Here is a 17,641-nt window from a genome sequence, read left to right on the forward strand (position 1 = left end):
ATTGTAGTAGAGACTATGCTCTAGGTTTTTTATCAAAAGTGTGAAATTATTAAGTCTCCTAAAATTGCTGGGTTTCTGTGTTACAGAATATTTCTCCAATTAATTTTATTTTAATGGAAGGGAGCATTAATTTTTTATATTAGTGGCATTATATGCTTTAATCATTTATAAGGTTCTTAAAAACAAACCTAAAGAAAATTGCTTTCTGTGGAGGTAGGATACACTTTACACTTTGTTGGTCGTTTTATTGTAATCTTTAATCTCTACTCAGTTTTGTTTTATGACTGCCTAAACTCTAAATACGTCCTTGAAACAAGATTTAAACACATTCAAAAATGAATAAAGACTGATAAAAATAAAGGTAGCTTAGGTAAGTGTTAAAGATCCACAGTTAAAACATATATGACGGGAATAGTGGTGAGTACACTATGTAGTACATAGTACTGTGTAGGGGTACTTGTGGTAAGGGTTGTGTAGAGCTGTTTAAAATAATAATTGATGAAAAGACATTGGACTTTCTTTTGGCTTGCCTCTATCTGTTGTGTTACCAAGTCCCATTCTGATTGCTTTTACACAACTGTCCTTTTATGTGAAGAATGGCTTTGCAAATTCGTACGGAAAGTGTTTAAGCAAATGGTACGATCCAGAAGTGTTTCACAATACTGTTTTTGTTTCTAACCTCAAAATACATGTGTATTATATTAACTTACATGCCTTTTTTCTGTAACCAAGTCTGCCTTTTTTTATGCCCTCGTGAAAATCTCTAAGGTTGCATGCATATGTAACTTTATTTTAGGGGGTATTCAAAAGAAAATGTTTCTGGTCTGTGAGTTTTTAATGATGTTTTCAGATGTTAGTGGTGTTAACGATAAGTCGTAATTCTGTGTGTAGGGACAGTACAGCAGTTACAGGTGCCAGTGAGACAGTAAAGTAAACAAACTGTAAAATACAGTTTGTTATCGATGAGATCTACTATACTGTGCGTGTTCTTTTGGACTATCGTGCAGTAAATTTGAACGAACTGTATGTTAAAATGTAAAAAATTCTGCTTTACTTTCTTTTTGTATACCAGCAAACTGCAGGAAACCAGATGCAAGGTGCATTTGGGTGTAGTAACAGCCAGCTTCAGAGAACAGAGGTAGGACCTGAAACCAAGAAACAGAGAAATAAGCGAACTCAGAGGACAGGAGAGAAGGCAGCTCCTCGGTCCAAGAAAAGAAAAAAAGAGGAAGAAGAAAAGCAAGCTATCTACCCTAATGCTGATACATTCATCCAGTTAAAACAGGTAGGTATACAGATGCTGGGTAATGCATCAAGAGGACACTTGAAAGAGTGGACTTCTCATGACAGAAATGAAGTTGATCGTTAAGTTGAATTTTGAGTACAAGGTGGAGAAAATGGAAACTTCCACAAAACTAGGAAATTTAAAGTTTTGGGTTTATTTCAATTTGGAAGATCTACTGACATGGCAGGCATTTGGTAGTCTCAAAGCCATGGAGTTCCTGTCAGCTCTGGCAGCCTCTGTGGCTGAAATGTCAGGGGGCCGGAGCTGCGGCTCCAATGGACAGGGGACCGCCTTCCTTAACAAACAGAGAGGCCTGTGTTTGACACAGTTTTCTGATAGTGGGTAAATTCCGATCATTTTTTTAAATTAGAAACCACTCTGCTGATGTTTGGAGATTTGCAACACTTCTATGTTATAGTTAAATTAATTTCTAACTTTTTTTTCTTTTAATATAGCAGCTTTCTCTTCTGCCTTTGATGGAACCAATAATTGGAGTGAGCTTTGCACACTTTCTTCCCTATGGCAGTGGCCAGCTAAATGGTGGAAATCGGCTTGTAGGAAGTTTTGGTAGTGCTACTCTTGATGGGGCTTCAGATTACTACTCCCAGCTCATTTACAAGGTACAGTTTCAATCTGGATTTACATTGTGTGCTCTCTGTGGGAAAAGAAGTTCATGACATTGTTACTACTAGTTGGTTAGAGTTCCTGCCTTTTATGCAACCAGAAGAAAATAATTTTCTGTAGCTAGACTAGGTAGACGGTGCAGTGGTGAAACACTCACCGTTGTTTTACTCTCTGAAAGTGGAAATCAGTTCTGGAAACTGTGTTGTAAACTAATTAAAAACTACAAGTATTCCTTTTACAAATGGATGCTAAATAATGAAAATTGTAATTACAGTTTTATGGAGCAGAAAAGGCTGAATTCTCAGTACTTTGCAAAGCATTGAAAGCATTAAAGCATTTCTTAATGTGAATTAAATGGGAAATAGACTTTCCTAACTAAGAACCTGAGAACTCTGAACAAAATAGACTGCTTGTTGACGAGCTAATAACCCACAGAATTTAAAACTCAGTCTTTGAGATCAGAGCGGCAGTATTGGGAGAGCAGCAAGATAGCGAACAGACAGAATCAAATTTGCTGCTTGGCTACCCTAACTTATTAAAAAACAGTGGTGTTTACTCCAGCCTTACATGGCATGTAGGCTGAGAATGTGACCTAGCAGAAATAGTTGCTGTGGTCAAAAGTGGATAATAAGTATTAGCTTTATAGGCATGACTGCAACAAGAACAGATACTGAAGTTCTCATTTATTTTTCATTTAAAATATGGGCAGTTAAGTAAGTTAGTGAGAAGTAGCTTGGAGTGTGAACTTGCAGAGTATCTGCTTCTCCATGGTAACTGCTTCAGTGAAAGCTCATCCTGTGCTAAATGTGAGGTAGCTTCCCTTTTAGTGGAAAACGGGTAAGCTGACTTGTTTATGGTGATGGAGAGTCACTGCGGAATAACGCTCTCAGTCTTAAATTCAGACCTTTGCTTAAACTGTAGGAACTTGTTGGGGCTCCCAAACCGTTCCTAAAAATGTTCTTTGTGCTTTTCTGTAAATAATTTAGCTATATCTTCTTTCAGTAATGTATACACCTCATGTAAACTATTTCTGTGATAATATCATTGATACAAGGAAAGCAAAGCATTGTCTTTTATAGTAGATACTTTTATGTATTTGGTCACATACTTGAGAATTAACTATCGCTGCTTATCAGTGCTACCTTTGGGTGTAAAAATGTGTGAGTGGGTTACATTATCTAGTACTAGAACAAGGCAAGTTTTCACCCTGTGCTCCATGGCTGATTTACGGTTTTTTAATCTCACGCAGCAGAACAATCTGAGCAATCCTCCTACACCCCCAGCCTCTCTTCCTCCCACACCACCTCCAGTGGCATGCCAGAAGTTGGTAAATGGCTTTGCAACCACTGAGGAACTTGCTGGCAAGGCTGGTATGTTAGGAGGTCATGATGGTAAGACTAATACTTATTATTTCCATAATAAATGAGTCAAGTTTGTAGCAAATTACAAAATAGAGAACTGGGGTGCTTTTCAGTTGTTACAGTTGTCTTTTATAAAACAGTATGACTCTTTAAGGTTGTAATCATTATTATCCAGCTTTATTTTACACCAGTATAATGTCAAATGTCAAAAATGCCTTTTCCCTATTCCATTTCAAAAACATGTTGAGAGCTAGAATCACTCTTAAGTAGTGAAAAGGAAAGCCTTAAAATCATTTTTTTATGTCCAGTACAAATGACTAACCAGTTAGTGAGCTCAAAAGCAATCTACCCGAAATGTATCCTCAGCAGGCTTTGGATGTAGTCAGTATGTATTTTCTGATGCTTGGAATTTGGTCAATTAAAATTGCTTTCTATTAAATAAAACTTTATACTGCCTCTTCATAAGGACTGTTCAGTGATTAAAATCCTTTTTTCCCACCCCTTTTCCTTTTTTGTTACTAAGTTGTAAAATTTTTTTTTTTTTTTTAAGTAAAACAAAAATCCTCTCATACTCGCAGAAGGCACACTCAAAGCCTTTCAAGCCCTTTTTTGCTCGAAATTTGCAGGTTTTTGTAAATATGGAGATTAATCATGAACGGTCAAAACTTTTTGAACTACAAGTGGATGAGTTACCATCTGCTGTAATGCCTTGGTTGTATCAGGGAGCCACCAATACCCTGATACACAGAATGTATATCAATGGAAGAGCTGTACAGATGTCTCATTGCACTGTGCATTTCTGTTTTTAGTTACCAAAGCTCTGGGACCAAAGCAGTTCCAGTTGCCTTTCAGACCACAAGATGATTTATTAGCAAGAGCAATGGCTCAGGGCCCTAAAACTGTGGATGTTCCTGCTTCACTTCCAACACCACCTCACAACAATCAGGAGGAGTTAAGGTAGGTTTTCCTTGATGTCTTCATAAATGTATTGGGAGCCAATTCTGTGATCTTTTAGTAGGAGATGAGACTGTGAAGGTGTGAAGAAACAAAATCCATTGTGCACAGCCACACAGTGCAGAGAACGTAATGGGATAATTTGTCCTGGTTAACTCTTATCATTCCATGTGTAGAGAGCAGCGTAGTGAAATAGGTGACTTCTGCCATTGCTAGACTCTAGATTCTTTTAAATTGTTAAGAGTCCCTTACCTTGCTCTCTTAAAAGTGGAAGAAAACTATACAAATTGGTATTTTTCCTGGAGCAGCACAGTACTGTTGCACCATGACAGTACATGACTGCTGTACCAGACAGCAGTACTGTGCAAGAGTCAGCCTGAAAACTCCCCAGCTTTACTCGGTTTCTGTTACAGTGTGAGAAATGCTTGCTAGAACGTGAGTCTCCCTACAAAGATCCTCCCTTTTGCCTCCCTTTCAGTTGCCTAACCAGAAGTTGGGTGTCTTTGAAGCACTGAAGCCTGCGTGTGAACGAGGGGGGATGAACCAGTGAATACACTTAAACCAAAAAGTTTAAATATTAAATACTAATTTTTTACACACCACAGGGAACAGACAGTACTATGATGGAGCCTGGGCTTTGTTAGTGCCTCTGTTTTTCTTTATGTATCTTTCCCAAGAAACCACTGTGTCCAACAGAGTATGAGATACCCAGAAGTAATGGCCTACCACATAATTGCGTTCCATGACTAGCAGCAAGAAGCAAGTTCATTATAGCTCCCTGTCATGATTTATAACTTTGGGTTACCAAAGGTTTTTAGACAATTTCCAAAACAACTTTTTTGGGTTTTGTTCCAGGGTTCAAGATCACTGTGAGGACAGGGACACTCCTGACAGCTTTGTTCCTTCTTCCTCTCCTGAAAGCGTGGTGGGAATGGAAATTAGCAGGTATCCAGACTTGTCGGTTGTAAAGGAGGAGAACCCAGAACCTGTACCATCTCCCATCATTCCCATCCTACCTAGCAGTACTGGAAAAGGTGAGACTGCAGCAGAGTGAACAGTTAGAACTAGGCTCTTTTTTTTTTTTTTTTTTTTTTTTTGCATACACATGTGTGTAGGATTAACCGGTTGTATTTCATTTTATTTTCAGGTTCAGAAGCCAAAAGGAATTACATAAAATCAGAACCCGGTTCAGGAGCGTTACCTGGTTCTGGCTTCTTTGCCTCTCAGCTTGGACCATCCCAGAATGGTCCTAAATCTGGCCTTATATCTGTAGCAATTACTTTACATCCCACAGCTGCTGAGGTAAAAAAAATAAGCTTGTATTACATATATAAAGTACCACAGCAGTTAATATATTTTATATATAGTGAATCTGAAGGGGTTCTAGCATAGTACAATAAAGCAGCTGTTGCAATCTTCTAATAATTTATATTACTGCTATCTTAACTGCTTGTCTGATTAAAACAAAGGTATGTTTTTATTATTGTTTTTAGAACATTAGTAGCGTTGTAGCGGCATTCTCCAACCTGCTCCACGTCAGAATTCCCAACAGTTATGAGGTTAGTAACGCTCCAGATGTCCCATCCTCCATGGCAACCGCCAACAGTCACAGAGTGAACCCATCTATGGAGTACAGGCAACACTTACTACTTCAGGGTCCTCAGGCAGGATCCATGGGACCTGCCAGGATCGTAGGGTCTTACGGACTCAAGCAACCTAATGTGCCATTTCCTGCAAACAGCAATGGTGAGTGGGCATTAATTCTCCCAAGTTTTCAGTACCAAAATTTTAACTGAATCAGTATTAATGCATTTCAGCCTCATAAATTCATGCTCTAGAATTAAATAATTGATTCTTGTTCTAAATAATGCTTTCCTCTTCTTACGTGATCAGTACGTGTGGACCTGCTCCTGATGTTAACCATAACTTAATAGGTCTGATCCATCTCTGATTTCCATTATGTTGTCTGCGTCACTGTCAGTGAGGTATTTCTTTGAGCAGTTTCCAACGTTATTAGGTTTTTTTGTCCAGTCTGATTTTAAATCCATCGTTCAGAAAGATTGTTCCTGTGCTGGAAAACTTGACATAGTTGTTTAAGCATGTATTGCTATGTTCGTTTAGTTACTCATTTCTTATACAAGAATGTATGTTTGCCTTGTTGTTCACACAGTTGGTTTTATAGAACCATCGATTCGTTTAGATTGAAAAAGACCTTTAAGATCATCAGGTCCAACTGTTAACCTAGCACTGCCAAGTCCACCACTAAACCATGTCCCTAAGCACCACATCTACACATCTTTTAAATACCTCCAGGGATGGTGACTCAACCACTTCCCTGGGCAGCCTGTTCCAAGGTTTGACAACCCTTTTGGTGAAGAAATTTTTCCTAATATCCAATTTAAACCTCCCCTGGCGCAACTTGAGCCCATTTCCTCTTGTCCTATCACTTGTTACTTGGGAGAAGAGACCGACACCCACCTTGCTACAGCCTCCTTTCAGGTGGTTGTAGAGAGTGATAAGGTCTCCCCTGAGCCTCCTTTTCTCCAGGCTAAACAACCCCAGTTCCCTCAGCAGCTCCTCATAAGACTTGTGCTCTAGACCCTTTAGTCTAGTTTAAACAATTTCCCCATCAGGACGTAGTTTAAAGCTTGCCTTCCATGCCCTATCCAGGAGGATGCTACTCCTCTAGAGCACTGAAGAATACCGTGACTTCTCTTAAATTTGGTTTAATCTGATACAGCTTCTAACAGACTTATCTATTTTCTAGGTATAGCTGGCTATAAGGATCACAGTCAGAATATTGCAGAAGGCTCAGCATTGAGACCTCGATGGTGTTCTCATTGCAAAGTTGTGGTTCTGGGTAGCGGTGTGCGGAAGTCCTTCAAAGACCTGCCTTTCCTTAAACAGGTACTGCAGTGGAAGTACAGTTTCTTGCACGTAATGGTGAATGAGCAAACAAAGGCAACAAAGACTACTGCTTGTCATGCCAACTGATACCACTTCCAGATTTCTTTGTAGTCTCCCTTCTATGTGCATCCTAATTCAGGATGGGACATTCAAGCACATTTGTAGTACAAATAAGAAAAGTCAAAGTTTTTACTTATATAAAATGAATTTCAGTAAATTTCATAAAACAGGTCCCATATATGGCAGCTTGCTAAATTCTGCTGCTAACCTCCTTCCACGACCACTTCAGGGACCTTAATTCAAAAAGAGCTTATTTGTAAGGCAGCGCCATATTGCCATGTCAATTGCCATATTGCTGTGTTGTAAGAGCAAGAATACTTGTACTTTTTGAGCGGGAATCAGATTTCAGTTTCCGTCTCTTGTATTTACATTGGGAACTGTCATTCATTCAAAAAGTACCATTGCTCTTTCAATGAGATGCAACAAAGGTATATAGTCAAAATTTATACACAAAATAATGGGTTTGTGTAGCCAGAAAAGCACTGAATTCCCAGTAATGTTTTGCAGATGGATCAGTAGATAAAACAGTATGATCTGTCTTCGATTAGGCTGAAATGAGACGTTCTTTTGCCATCTAAAGAGAAAAGAAAATGGATTTTACTTTGCAAGTGTGCCTATGGAGCAGATGGGTGCATGGTATAGAATGCTTTATTTTGATTGTTAAACTTCTGTTAAAAGGCAAGAAATGCTGAAGAACGAGGTTGTAGGTGGTGGTAACACTAGATCTGTCAAATAATCAAGTATTTGTATCACAGTATCTCTCATTATTTCACAAATGTTCTACAAATAAAGAGTTTCTAGCCAGATTGGAAGACTTGTTTCATTACACTTATTATGTGAAGAATGGTATTAAAATGCACTTCTGATAATCTTCCGTGTTTGATTCCCAGGATTCCCAAGAAGGCTCTGATAAAATGAAGGACATTGTATTCTGTAGCAACAACTGCTTTGTTCTTTATTCAGCAGCTGTGCAAGCAAAAAACTCAGAGAGCAAAGTAAGTATCAAATGCTGGTAGACCCTAGTGAGCAATTATTGCAGCCATTTTTTGAAGAACAGAAAGGGGATGAGGGGCAAGTCTGCACTTCATTTTAGAGGTTTATAAATGAATTGCTCTAGATCTAGACATTGAGATTCTGAACCGGCAGCATGAAGTAAAATTCATATTTGCAGAACTTTCTGTCTGATGAGATGCATGGAGGAACAGCAGCCACCTTTTGCTGTCCTCACAGGCTTTGAAGATGCTGTCTCAAAAAAGTAGTCGTTTAAGTTCTCTGGGCATTGTACAAAACCATAGATAGATCTTTAAGGGCTATATTCTGCATTTTGATTTGGCTAATACAGTAAAAAAAATTTGCAACTGTGCAAATAATTACTGAACAGCAAGTGTGCAAAAAGACTGTTATTTGTTCAGTGTAACTGGAAAAATACAATCCTGTTCCGTTACTTTATTTGGGCAAAGCTGCCTTTTAAAGCATTAATTACCAAAACACTAGTAAAGAGCCTGCTAACTGACAGTGACGAGGAAAAAGATGTTCTAATTACTGCAGAAAGACATTTTAAGAAATTTGTTCAACTGAAAGTGGAATTAGGCCATGGATTTTTCTCAGGGGTTCCTGAATAGTATGCTGTAGTTCTCTACCTACAGACACTGCGAGGGGTATACGACACCTTACAGAAACTCAGCACTTCCACACAGCGCATTATTTCTTGCTGTGTCCAGGTTCATTCTGTTTCAAAGGAAGATAACTTAAATTTATCGGTTTGTTTAATCATTAAAAATGGAATAGTCTTCATTCAAGACTAAATGATCCTGCTAAGTTTATTTTCTCATAGATAAAATTTTTTGAGTACTTCTTTTAACTAGCTTGGTTTCTACTTTTTTAGTTCAAATGTACCTTTTTTTCCCTAAACCAGTGGACAGAACAGCCCATGTGCTTCAAGCATTACCTAATTAATGCTTTCTCATAGTCCTGTATTTACTGTGGAATTTGCAGCCTTCCTTCAAATGCATCCTACTTACTTTTTCAGAAGAAATTTAAAAAAAGAAAAAAACAACAAACCTGGAGGAGAAGATAAATGTGTGTACATCCACATCCTTTTAGTGTCCCATGTAGCTCATTTTCACTAGTACTTAAACAGGGTAACATTTCTGCACAAGTGCATCAGCATGTACATAATTAAGTTAATTAAATGTCATGTTCAGCCTCTTGATCCTTTCCTTTACTCTTTCAAGATTAATGATGCAAACCACATTAAGCACTTTTTAATCTAAACTTCCTTTGTTGTTCTTGTTTTCTCTCCTTTTTTTTTAACAAATCTCTGCAGGTATAATTCTTCTTTACTGTGACTGAATAGTTAAGTCCTCAAGGTGTATCTAATCTAGAGCCCTGCAGGAATTTCCTCCTCACTTGTTTCTAGGAAAAATATGTGGTATTAATTCCAAATCTTCCCCTTCTACCGAATAACAAGATTCTTACTCTTTAAATTAATTCTGTGACCCATATTTTAAGGTTATTTTGTGTTGTAACAAAAGTTTCTAAAAATACCTAAGAACTAAAACTGTCAGTTTGCTCATCTAGGGTAATTGAATAGTTTTTCATTCAAAACCTGGACAAAGGATTATTTGTGCTTCCTCTTCTGTATTAAAGGGCACCACGTTCTAGGTTGACTGGGAGAACTTTTGTGTTCTGTATCCCGGCACAAGCTCCGATAACACGGGTCAGAGTAATTTCCATCTTTCTCTGTTGCTGCATCATGATTTTAGGCATTCTGAGTGGCCTCTTCCATACTGACCTGACAATGTTTTCAAGATACATTTAACGGTTAACAGTTCGGGGTTTTTTTCTTAAGAGTTTTCTGTTGATTTAGCAGGAATCGGTTCCATCTTTGCCACAGTCACCAATGAAAGAGAGGCCGCCTAAAGCATTCCATCAGTACAGCAACAACATCTCCACTTTGGATGTCCACTGTCTGCCTCAGTTGCAGGAAAAAGTTTCTCCACCCTCATCACCCCCCATCATGTTCCCCCCTGCATTCGAAGCAGCCAAGGTAGAGGCAAAACCAGATGAGCTTAAGGTAACGGTGAAACTAAAACCTAGGTTAAAAGCAATACACAGTAGTCTTGATGACTGTCGGCCTCCAAGTAAAAAATGGAAAGGAATGAAATGGAAAAAGTGGAGCATTCAGATTGTGATTCCTAAAGGATCATTCAAACCTCCTTGTGAAGAAGAAATAGATGAATTTCTTAAAAAACTGGGCACAACCCTTAAACCAGATCCTGTGCCTAAAGACTATAGGAAATGTTGCTTCTGTCACGAGGAAGGTGATGGATTAACTGATGGACCAGCAAGGCTTCTTAACCTGGATTTAGACCTTTGGGTCCATTTGAACTGTGCTCTTTGGTCTACAGAAGTCTACGAGACACAAGCTGGTGCCTTAATAAACGTGGAACTAGCACTGCGAAGAGGCTTGCAAATGAAATGCATGTTTTGTCACAAAATGGGTGCCACCAGCGGTTGTCACAGGTTAAGGTGCACCAATATTTATCACTTTACCTGTGCCATTAAAGCACAATGCATGTTTTTTAAAGACAAGACCATGCTTTGCCCCATGCACAAACCAAAGGGAACTCATGAGCAAGAACTTAGTTACTTTGCAGTCTTCAGGAGGGTTTATGTTCAGCGTGATGAAGTGCGGCAGATCGCTAGCATCGTTCAGCGAGGAGAACGTGACCACACTTTCCGTGTGGGAAGCCTCATTTTCCATGCCGTTGGTCAGCTGCTGCCCCAGCAGATGCAGGCCTTCCACTCCTCGAAAGCACTCTTCCCCGTGGGTTACGAGGCCAGCCGGTTGTACTGGAGCATGAGATACGCAAACAGACGTTGTCGCTATCTTTGTTCAATTGAGGAGAAGGATGGGCTTCCGTTGTTTGTCATCAAGGTTGTGGAGCAAGGCCACGAAGATCTGGTCCTTACTGACACAACACCAAAAGGTAAATTTTGTGAACTAAGGTCACGACTTTCGTGGGTTTGCTGTTTGTTTTGTTGCTACTGATACTTATCAGATGTATGATAGATGTTTCAAATAACACGTTGCAGAGACTGTTCTAATGTAATGCTTATAGTGAGCTTCCAGGGCCCATTTTTAATATCATGCTGCAAAGACTGAGGACACCTTTGAAGAAATTGTATAAGCTGCAAATAAGAAGACTTATTACAAGTTCACAGAGGAGACCCAAGATTGAGTATTGAAAATCAATTAAAATAGTAGGAATGTCAGCATTTCCTTCCATGAAAAGTGACTTTATTTAAGTATGTTTTCATTACTCAGTTACCATCAGATCAGCTGTGCTGAAGTTAGTAAGCAATAAAAAGACAGTTGAGTTGACCACGTCATTCTCAGGGCAGGTAACGTTGTCTCTGGTGGGGTGAGGAATGATACAGGAGACTGTAAACATGTGGGGCAGGTCTTAGGAACATGGCACACGAATGTGGAGGTGGCCTGTCACGCTCTGGCTCTTAACCCCTTCGTGCTGTGGGTGCTGATACACCCAGCCGCGCTCTGCCCAGTCAAACCACTGCCGGGGGAATTGCCCACATACAACTGAGAGCTGAATATAAGCAATCAACTTTGCTTATAGAATGGAAATAGAATATATCATTTATTTCTTAAAAATTCTACTTCGTGCAGGTTTTCTCAGGAGAATCTGTGTATGTTATTGTTGTCAGAGGACTGAAAGTTTCCGTGCTGCGAATACTAGAAGTTTCATTCCCGAGAATCAAGGGTGCAGTAGAAATGTCATGCGTGTTTGGAATTTGTTCAGGACAAAATAGCAACTCGCCAAATGATGCTGTGCTTCAGTTGTTAAACACTGGCCTGTTTGTGTACGCAATCAAGGACAAAATACTTTTTCAGTATTGGTTTCGGGTTCCTGATGTCTTCAGGTGTTTGAAAACCAGTACAATAGACTTTTATTTTTTTGATCACTGTAATTCTTTCCCGTATGGTGTGTAGGTGTGTGGGATAAAATCTTGGAGCCCGTTGCTTCTGTTAGAAAAGAATCTGAAATGCTCCAGCTGTTTCCCGGCTATTTGAAGGGTGAAGACCTCTTTGGTTTGACAGTCTCTGCAGTGGCCAGGATTGCCGAATCGGTGAGTCTTCACCATCCCTGTTCTTGCTGGATTCCCCCAAATTGTTGGCTATACACATGAGAAGGGAACAGGAAGAAGTGTGGAAAACTAAATATTCTGTTACACAAGATGAACATATAATTACTTGGATTTTTTTTTTCTTTTTGTTTTTTTTTTTTTGCAGCTGCCAGGGGTTGAGGCCTGCGAGAACTACACTTTCCGCTATGGCCGAAACCCCTTAATGGAACTCCCTCTTGCCATCAACCCCACGGGCTGTGCCCGTGCCGAGCCTAAAATGAGTACCCATGTCAAGAGGTTTGTGTTAAGGTATTTTGTTTTAATTTCACATAGTACAGCCCAGGGTTTATAGGCTGCTTAGGGTTATTTGTGCTTTCGTCTGCTGCTTACAAACCCTGTCGTCTTTGGCTGTGTATGTGCATGCCCAAATCAAAGGAGTTGCTTTGTTGTCTATGCTAGCTGGCTTTCAGTGTCTGTACGTCTAAAAGAATTTTGAATGGGTTTCGTGGCTGTTTTCAGAGAAATCTTCAGTTTTTCTTGTATTCTTTCCTGTTATATGCCCAATTCCTACAGGCCTCACACCTTGAATAGCACCAGCACATCGAAGTCATTTCAGAGCACAGTTACGGGAGAGCTGAATGCGCCTTACAGTAAGCAGTTCGTCCATTCCAAGTCCTCTCAGTACCGCAAAATGAAAACCGAATGGAAGTCCAATGTGTATCTAGCTCGCTCTCGTATTCAGGTCAGTTCTCCTTTTAGGAAATGTGTATTTGAAAAATGTACTTCCACTTCGATTTAGATCTATTTTATATATAAATTTTATATTTTTATATCTTTCATATAAAAATATTTATATAAGTTTTGTATTAAAAGTTGAAAGTAAAGCTATTGCCAAATTCCTTCAAGTCTTGTCCCAAAATTGGCAATTTTTATGTGGCAAATCACTTCCACAGATTTATCTTAAGTAAGATTTCTTTCTAATTACTGTAAATATCTTAAAAATTCATTTGTTACAGTCATCTAGGAAAAAAATTTCTTTCAAGTTTTGGGTTTTGGTTTGGTTTGGTTTTTTAGCATATTTCTCAAAAATTTAGTAAAACTTAATAAAAATACAGATACACAGTGGAAGTATGAGATGCTCAGACCAAGCTGAGTAAAGTGGCATGAGACTAGCATGAAGAGTTCAGTACTTGTTTGCCTTCATAATAAGAAGAAATTCATTGCTTTACGTAATTCCCTTGGCAGTTTGCTCCACAGACTATTGCAAAAGCTTTGTAATTAATCTTTCCGTCTATGAACACGGTTGTTGTTTATTTTAGGTTGGACTTTTAGGTTGGACTTTACTGTGCTGTTGTGTTCCTATTGGGTTTCTCCGTTCTAGTAAGGCCCGCTTTATTTTTCAGGGAATTTATAATCTTTACACAGTCAGGTGTCAGAGGTATAAGAGACAGAAGCCAAGTACGTTTTCTTGCATCTTAAAAATTTAATGTGAAGCTGGGTTCTGCATCTGGGCTGTTACAGCGTCAGTTACTTCGTTCTTTCTGGGGAGCTTTTCACATGACTTTCTGCAGGAATGGTTTTGGGGCACAGTGAGGAATGCAGTGTAAATGTAAATTTATTATGGAATTCTAAATCGCAACGTATTTTTTGTAGGGCCTGGGCTTATATGCTGCTAGAGACATTGAAAAGCACACTATGGTCATTGAATATATCGGAACTATTATCCGGAATGAGGTAGCAAACAGGAAAGAGAAGCTTTATGAATCTCAGGTATGGGTGGTGTTCGTTCACTGTTTCTTTCCCCTTCCCCTTTCAAACGTTCATACAACAAAACAAATGCTGTTCTTCTACTTGATGAATTTGGGTCCCCTGAATTCTCTTTGCTGCTGTGCTGTAAATGCAATAGGCTAAAAATATAACCAGAGGAGTCTGTTGTAGCACGAGAAACACCGTAGTGTTTCTTATCAAAGGATCAGAGTATTTAAATGTTTAATAAATCTCACAGCGCCCTGGCCAGGTAGGTAACATCTATCCTCTGTCCCCGAGGACATAGAGAGAGCTCTGACAGAGATGTCAGGACCTCAATTTTTAATGAGAACTTCTTTAAATTTAAAGCAAATTCCTCTGTACAACTCAGTGGTATTGTAACAGTTAGTACATATCTGTGACGCACTTTGAGATGAAAGGCAGCACAGAAGCTGTTAGGGAAATACTAATTCGACAGAGATTTACGTTTATGACCCATCCATTCCCTCACGAACTGGTGAGGGTGAGGGTGAGGGTAAGGGTGGTACGCAACTCCCGCTTTCCCTCGTGAGCCAGTGGGCAATGTCTGATCCTGAATGCAGAACACCTGGAGGTAACCCCTGCTGCTGCTTGGTTTTTAATTGTTGACAATGATGTAAAATCTCCCAAGAGTCTTTTTTCCAATTCTCTTTTTCAGAATCGTGGTGTGTACATGTTCCGCATTGACAATGACCACGTCATCGATGCTACCCTGACGGGAGGTCCTGCAAGGTGGGTGGCTCTGGAGAGATCTCCAACCCCGTTCTGGGGAGTCATCCACGTTCCCTCACCTGGGGCTGTTCGTGAGGGACGCCAGTTTGTGGTTTTCTCGATGTTTTTTATTCTCTGAGCTGGTACACTCGGTCTTCGGACTGTTCCACTGAAATAATGTCGTCCTTTTCGTTAGCTTTGCTCATCTTTGATTACGTTTCATGACAGCTACGAAGAAAGAATGGAATTTTTTTTTTAACGTTTAATTTTTTTGACATTTTCTAGGTAAAGAAACAAGTACAGAGTAATGTAATTGTATCTGGAAAGTCAGTGCGACCCTGAAGCTAAGGTCATTCTAAGGCTTGGTTTAGATTTGCCTCAAGGGATGCATTTTCTTAACAGGTTACCTTTTTCAAACTCTGTTTCCATAGGTATATCAACCATTCGTGTGCACCTAACTGTGTGGCTGAGGTGGTCACTTTTGAGAGAGGACACAAAATTATCATTAGCTCCAGCAGGAGAATCCAGAAAGGGGAGGAGGTAGGGCGTGCTCAGTTGTTTTTACGTACCTCTCGCTACTCACGCTCATTTCTAGATAATTCCATGATTTCTACGGCCGGTAGCACAGCCTGTCTGTGCTAGGGTGGGGGAGAGCGACGCTTCCCTTCCCCTCTTTCCTTTTCGATCTTGCCAGTTCCTAACAGTGCAGCCTCTAGCGTCTTTTGCTATTTGACCTGTAGGTACGAGGAAAGCTGTGGTACATCCCAGTTGTTCCATAACCATTCTCCTGCATCTTCTTCCAGCTTTGCTATGACTATAAGTTTGATTTTGAAGATGACCAGCACAAGATTCCATGTCACTGTGGAGCTGTTAACTGCCGAAAGTGGATGAACTAGAATGCATTCCTTGCTGTCTTTGAGGGTTGCTTGTCCCTAGGAAGAAGCGATTCACATTTTGATTTTGTCGACGGAAAATGGTTGCCTTTTTGAAGGGGGAAAAAGAAAAAAAAAAATCACTTCTGGAAGTACAGATTTCTACTCAAGTATTTAAAAAGAAAAAAAAAAAGAAAAAAAAAACCAAACAAGCGCCAGAAGCAAGCCGGCAAAATCTGACCTAACTTTCCAGACAGATGGAGGTTAAACTGAATTAACAGAATGGTCCAGCACTTTTGTTTTTGAGCTCACTAAGGAGAAACTGTTTAACTTGGGCAAAGAACCGAGGGCTGACCTGCGGGAGTGCAGGTGGGCGTCTATGAATGTAAGACTGAAATCACCAGCGAAAGGGAGAAGTCCAAAGTGCTGGCCACAGCCTTATTTGATAAAGGGGCAGGCCCTCTAATTAAAGAAAAATTTTAAATAAAAGTAGACACCACTGAACAAGGAATGTACTGAAACGACTTCCTTAGGGATAGAGCTAAGGGAAAAAATAACTTGCACTAAAATACATTTAAATACTTGATTCCATGAGTCAGTTTATTGTAGTTTTTGATTTCTGTAAAATAAGAGAACCTTTTTGTATTTATTATTGAATAAGTGAATGAAGCTATTTTTAAAAATAAAGTTAGAAGAAAGCCAAGCTGCTGCTGTTACCTGCAGAACTAACAAACTCTGTTACTTTGTACAAAAGTGTAAATATTTTGAGAAAAAAAAATACAGTATAAAAAATAGTTATTGACCAAATGCTACCAGACTCCGCAGCAGTTCGGGTGCTTATTACAAAACGCCAATAGGGATGTTACAATATGATCTCACGTACTAACGGAGACGTGAATACAAGTACAGAATAACCAAAATCTCGGTTTAAAGAGAGGGGTTTTATGTTTCACGCAGTCTCAACTGTGGTCTTCGAATTTTTTTAAGTAAACCTTCAGCCTGGTAAGGGCGTGTATATGACAACTCTGACTTTTGTAGATGTTTGGGTAATTTTGATTAATTTTATTTGTATTATATTGTTGCATCCCTATTTCTTCAGTCAGGTTTTTTGTGCTTACAATTTGTGAGAACTGTGAATAACTGCTAAAACCACCCAAAATAGAGGCTGGACATGGTTTTTTCTTCAGCAAAAGTAGTCAAGATTAGGGGAGTGTTCAGCCTATGTTAAATCATGTAAACAGCCTAGAATCGTGTAGTTGGAGCTTAAGTCAGATACGATAGCCTTCTTAAAAGGAAAACAAAGATAAAAAATTAGATGTAATGTGCTTGCAGCTGCAGGACTCTGGCAATAGGGTTTTGGAAAATGTAATTTAAAGATGTGTTTGTATGGATTGTTTTTGTTTACATTTCTTTTTAAAAAATAAACACTGTTTTGTGTTTGCTTGTAGAAATTTAATCAGCATTTTGAATCAGGTTAGCTTTTTATTTTGTACTTAAAATTCTGGTACTGACACTTCACAGGCTAAATAAAAAAAAATGAAGTTTTTTTTTTGTGTGCACAATTAAAGTGGACTGTAAACTGTTGGTATATTCAGTAATACAGTTCTGAACTTGTAATGTATATGGCATGATGTATTTTTATCTTACAGAATAAATCAATTGTATATATTTTTCTCTTGATAAATAGCTGTATGAAATTGTTTCTTGAATATTTTTCTTCTCTTGTACAATATTCCAACATCCTACCAGTATTTGTCCTACAGTTTTTTCTGTTCTGTATAATAGTATCTAATGTTGGCAAAAAAAAAAAAAAACAAAAACAACACAAAAAAAAAGAATTTTTTGAAGTATACAGAGTGTTATGGGTTTTGGAATTTGTGGAAACAGATTTAGAAGATCAGCATTTACAAATAAAAATATTTTACATCTATAAA

General features: G+C 38.9%; 1 protein-coding gene across 14 annotated transcripts in view; it reads left to right on the forward strand.

Moving 5' to 3' along the window:
* KMT2C (lysine methyltransferase 2C) overlaps positions 1–17,641 on the forward strand; it is a 204,178-nt gene extending 186,537 nt beyond the window's left edge. For 8 of the 14 annotated variants that reach the window (XM_072854735.1, XM_072854728.1, XM_072854737.1 and 5 more), the window contains 17 exons: positions 1,073–1,285; positions 1,741–1,905; positions 3,159–3,300; positions 4,080–4,227; positions 5,080–5,258; positions 5,372–5,526; positions 5,718–5,970; positions 6,992–7,131; positions 8,082–8,186; positions 10,061–11,183; positions 12,206–12,342; positions 12,506–12,648; positions 12,913–13,081; positions 13,993–14,109; positions 14,783–14,856; positions 15,267–15,375; positions 15,639–17,641. In XM_072854735.1, coding sequence (XP_072710836.1) covers positions 1,073–1,285; positions 1,741–1,905; positions 3,159–3,300; positions 4,080–4,227; positions 5,080–5,258; positions 5,372–5,526; positions 5,718–5,970; positions 6,992–7,131; positions 8,082–8,186; positions 10,061–11,183; positions 12,206–12,342; positions 12,506–12,648; positions 12,913–13,081; positions 13,993–14,109; positions 14,783–14,856; positions 15,267–15,375; positions 15,639–15,731 — 3,465 coding nt within the window. In that variant the 3' untranslated portion in view covers positions 15,732–17,641. The remainder of the gene's footprint in view (positions 1–1,072; positions 1,286–1,740; positions 1,906–3,158; positions 3,301–4,079; positions 4,228–5,079; positions 5,259–5,371; positions 5,527–5,717; positions 5,971–6,991; positions 7,132–8,081; positions 8,187–10,060; positions 11,184–12,205; positions 12,343–12,505; positions 12,649–12,912; positions 13,082–13,992; positions 14,110–14,782; positions 14,857–15,266; positions 15,376–15,638) is intronic. The other 6 variants (XM_072854741.1, XM_072854727.1, XM_072854733.1 and 3 more) reach the window with 4 other exon arrangements.

Source organism: Ciconia boyciana, chromosome 2, assembly GCF_034638445.1.
Source record: "Ciconia boyciana chromosome 2, ASM3463844v1, whole genome shotgun sequence".
Lineage (NCBI taxonomy): Eukaryota > Metazoa > Chordata > Aves > Ciconiiformes > Ciconiidae > Ciconia > Ciconia boyciana.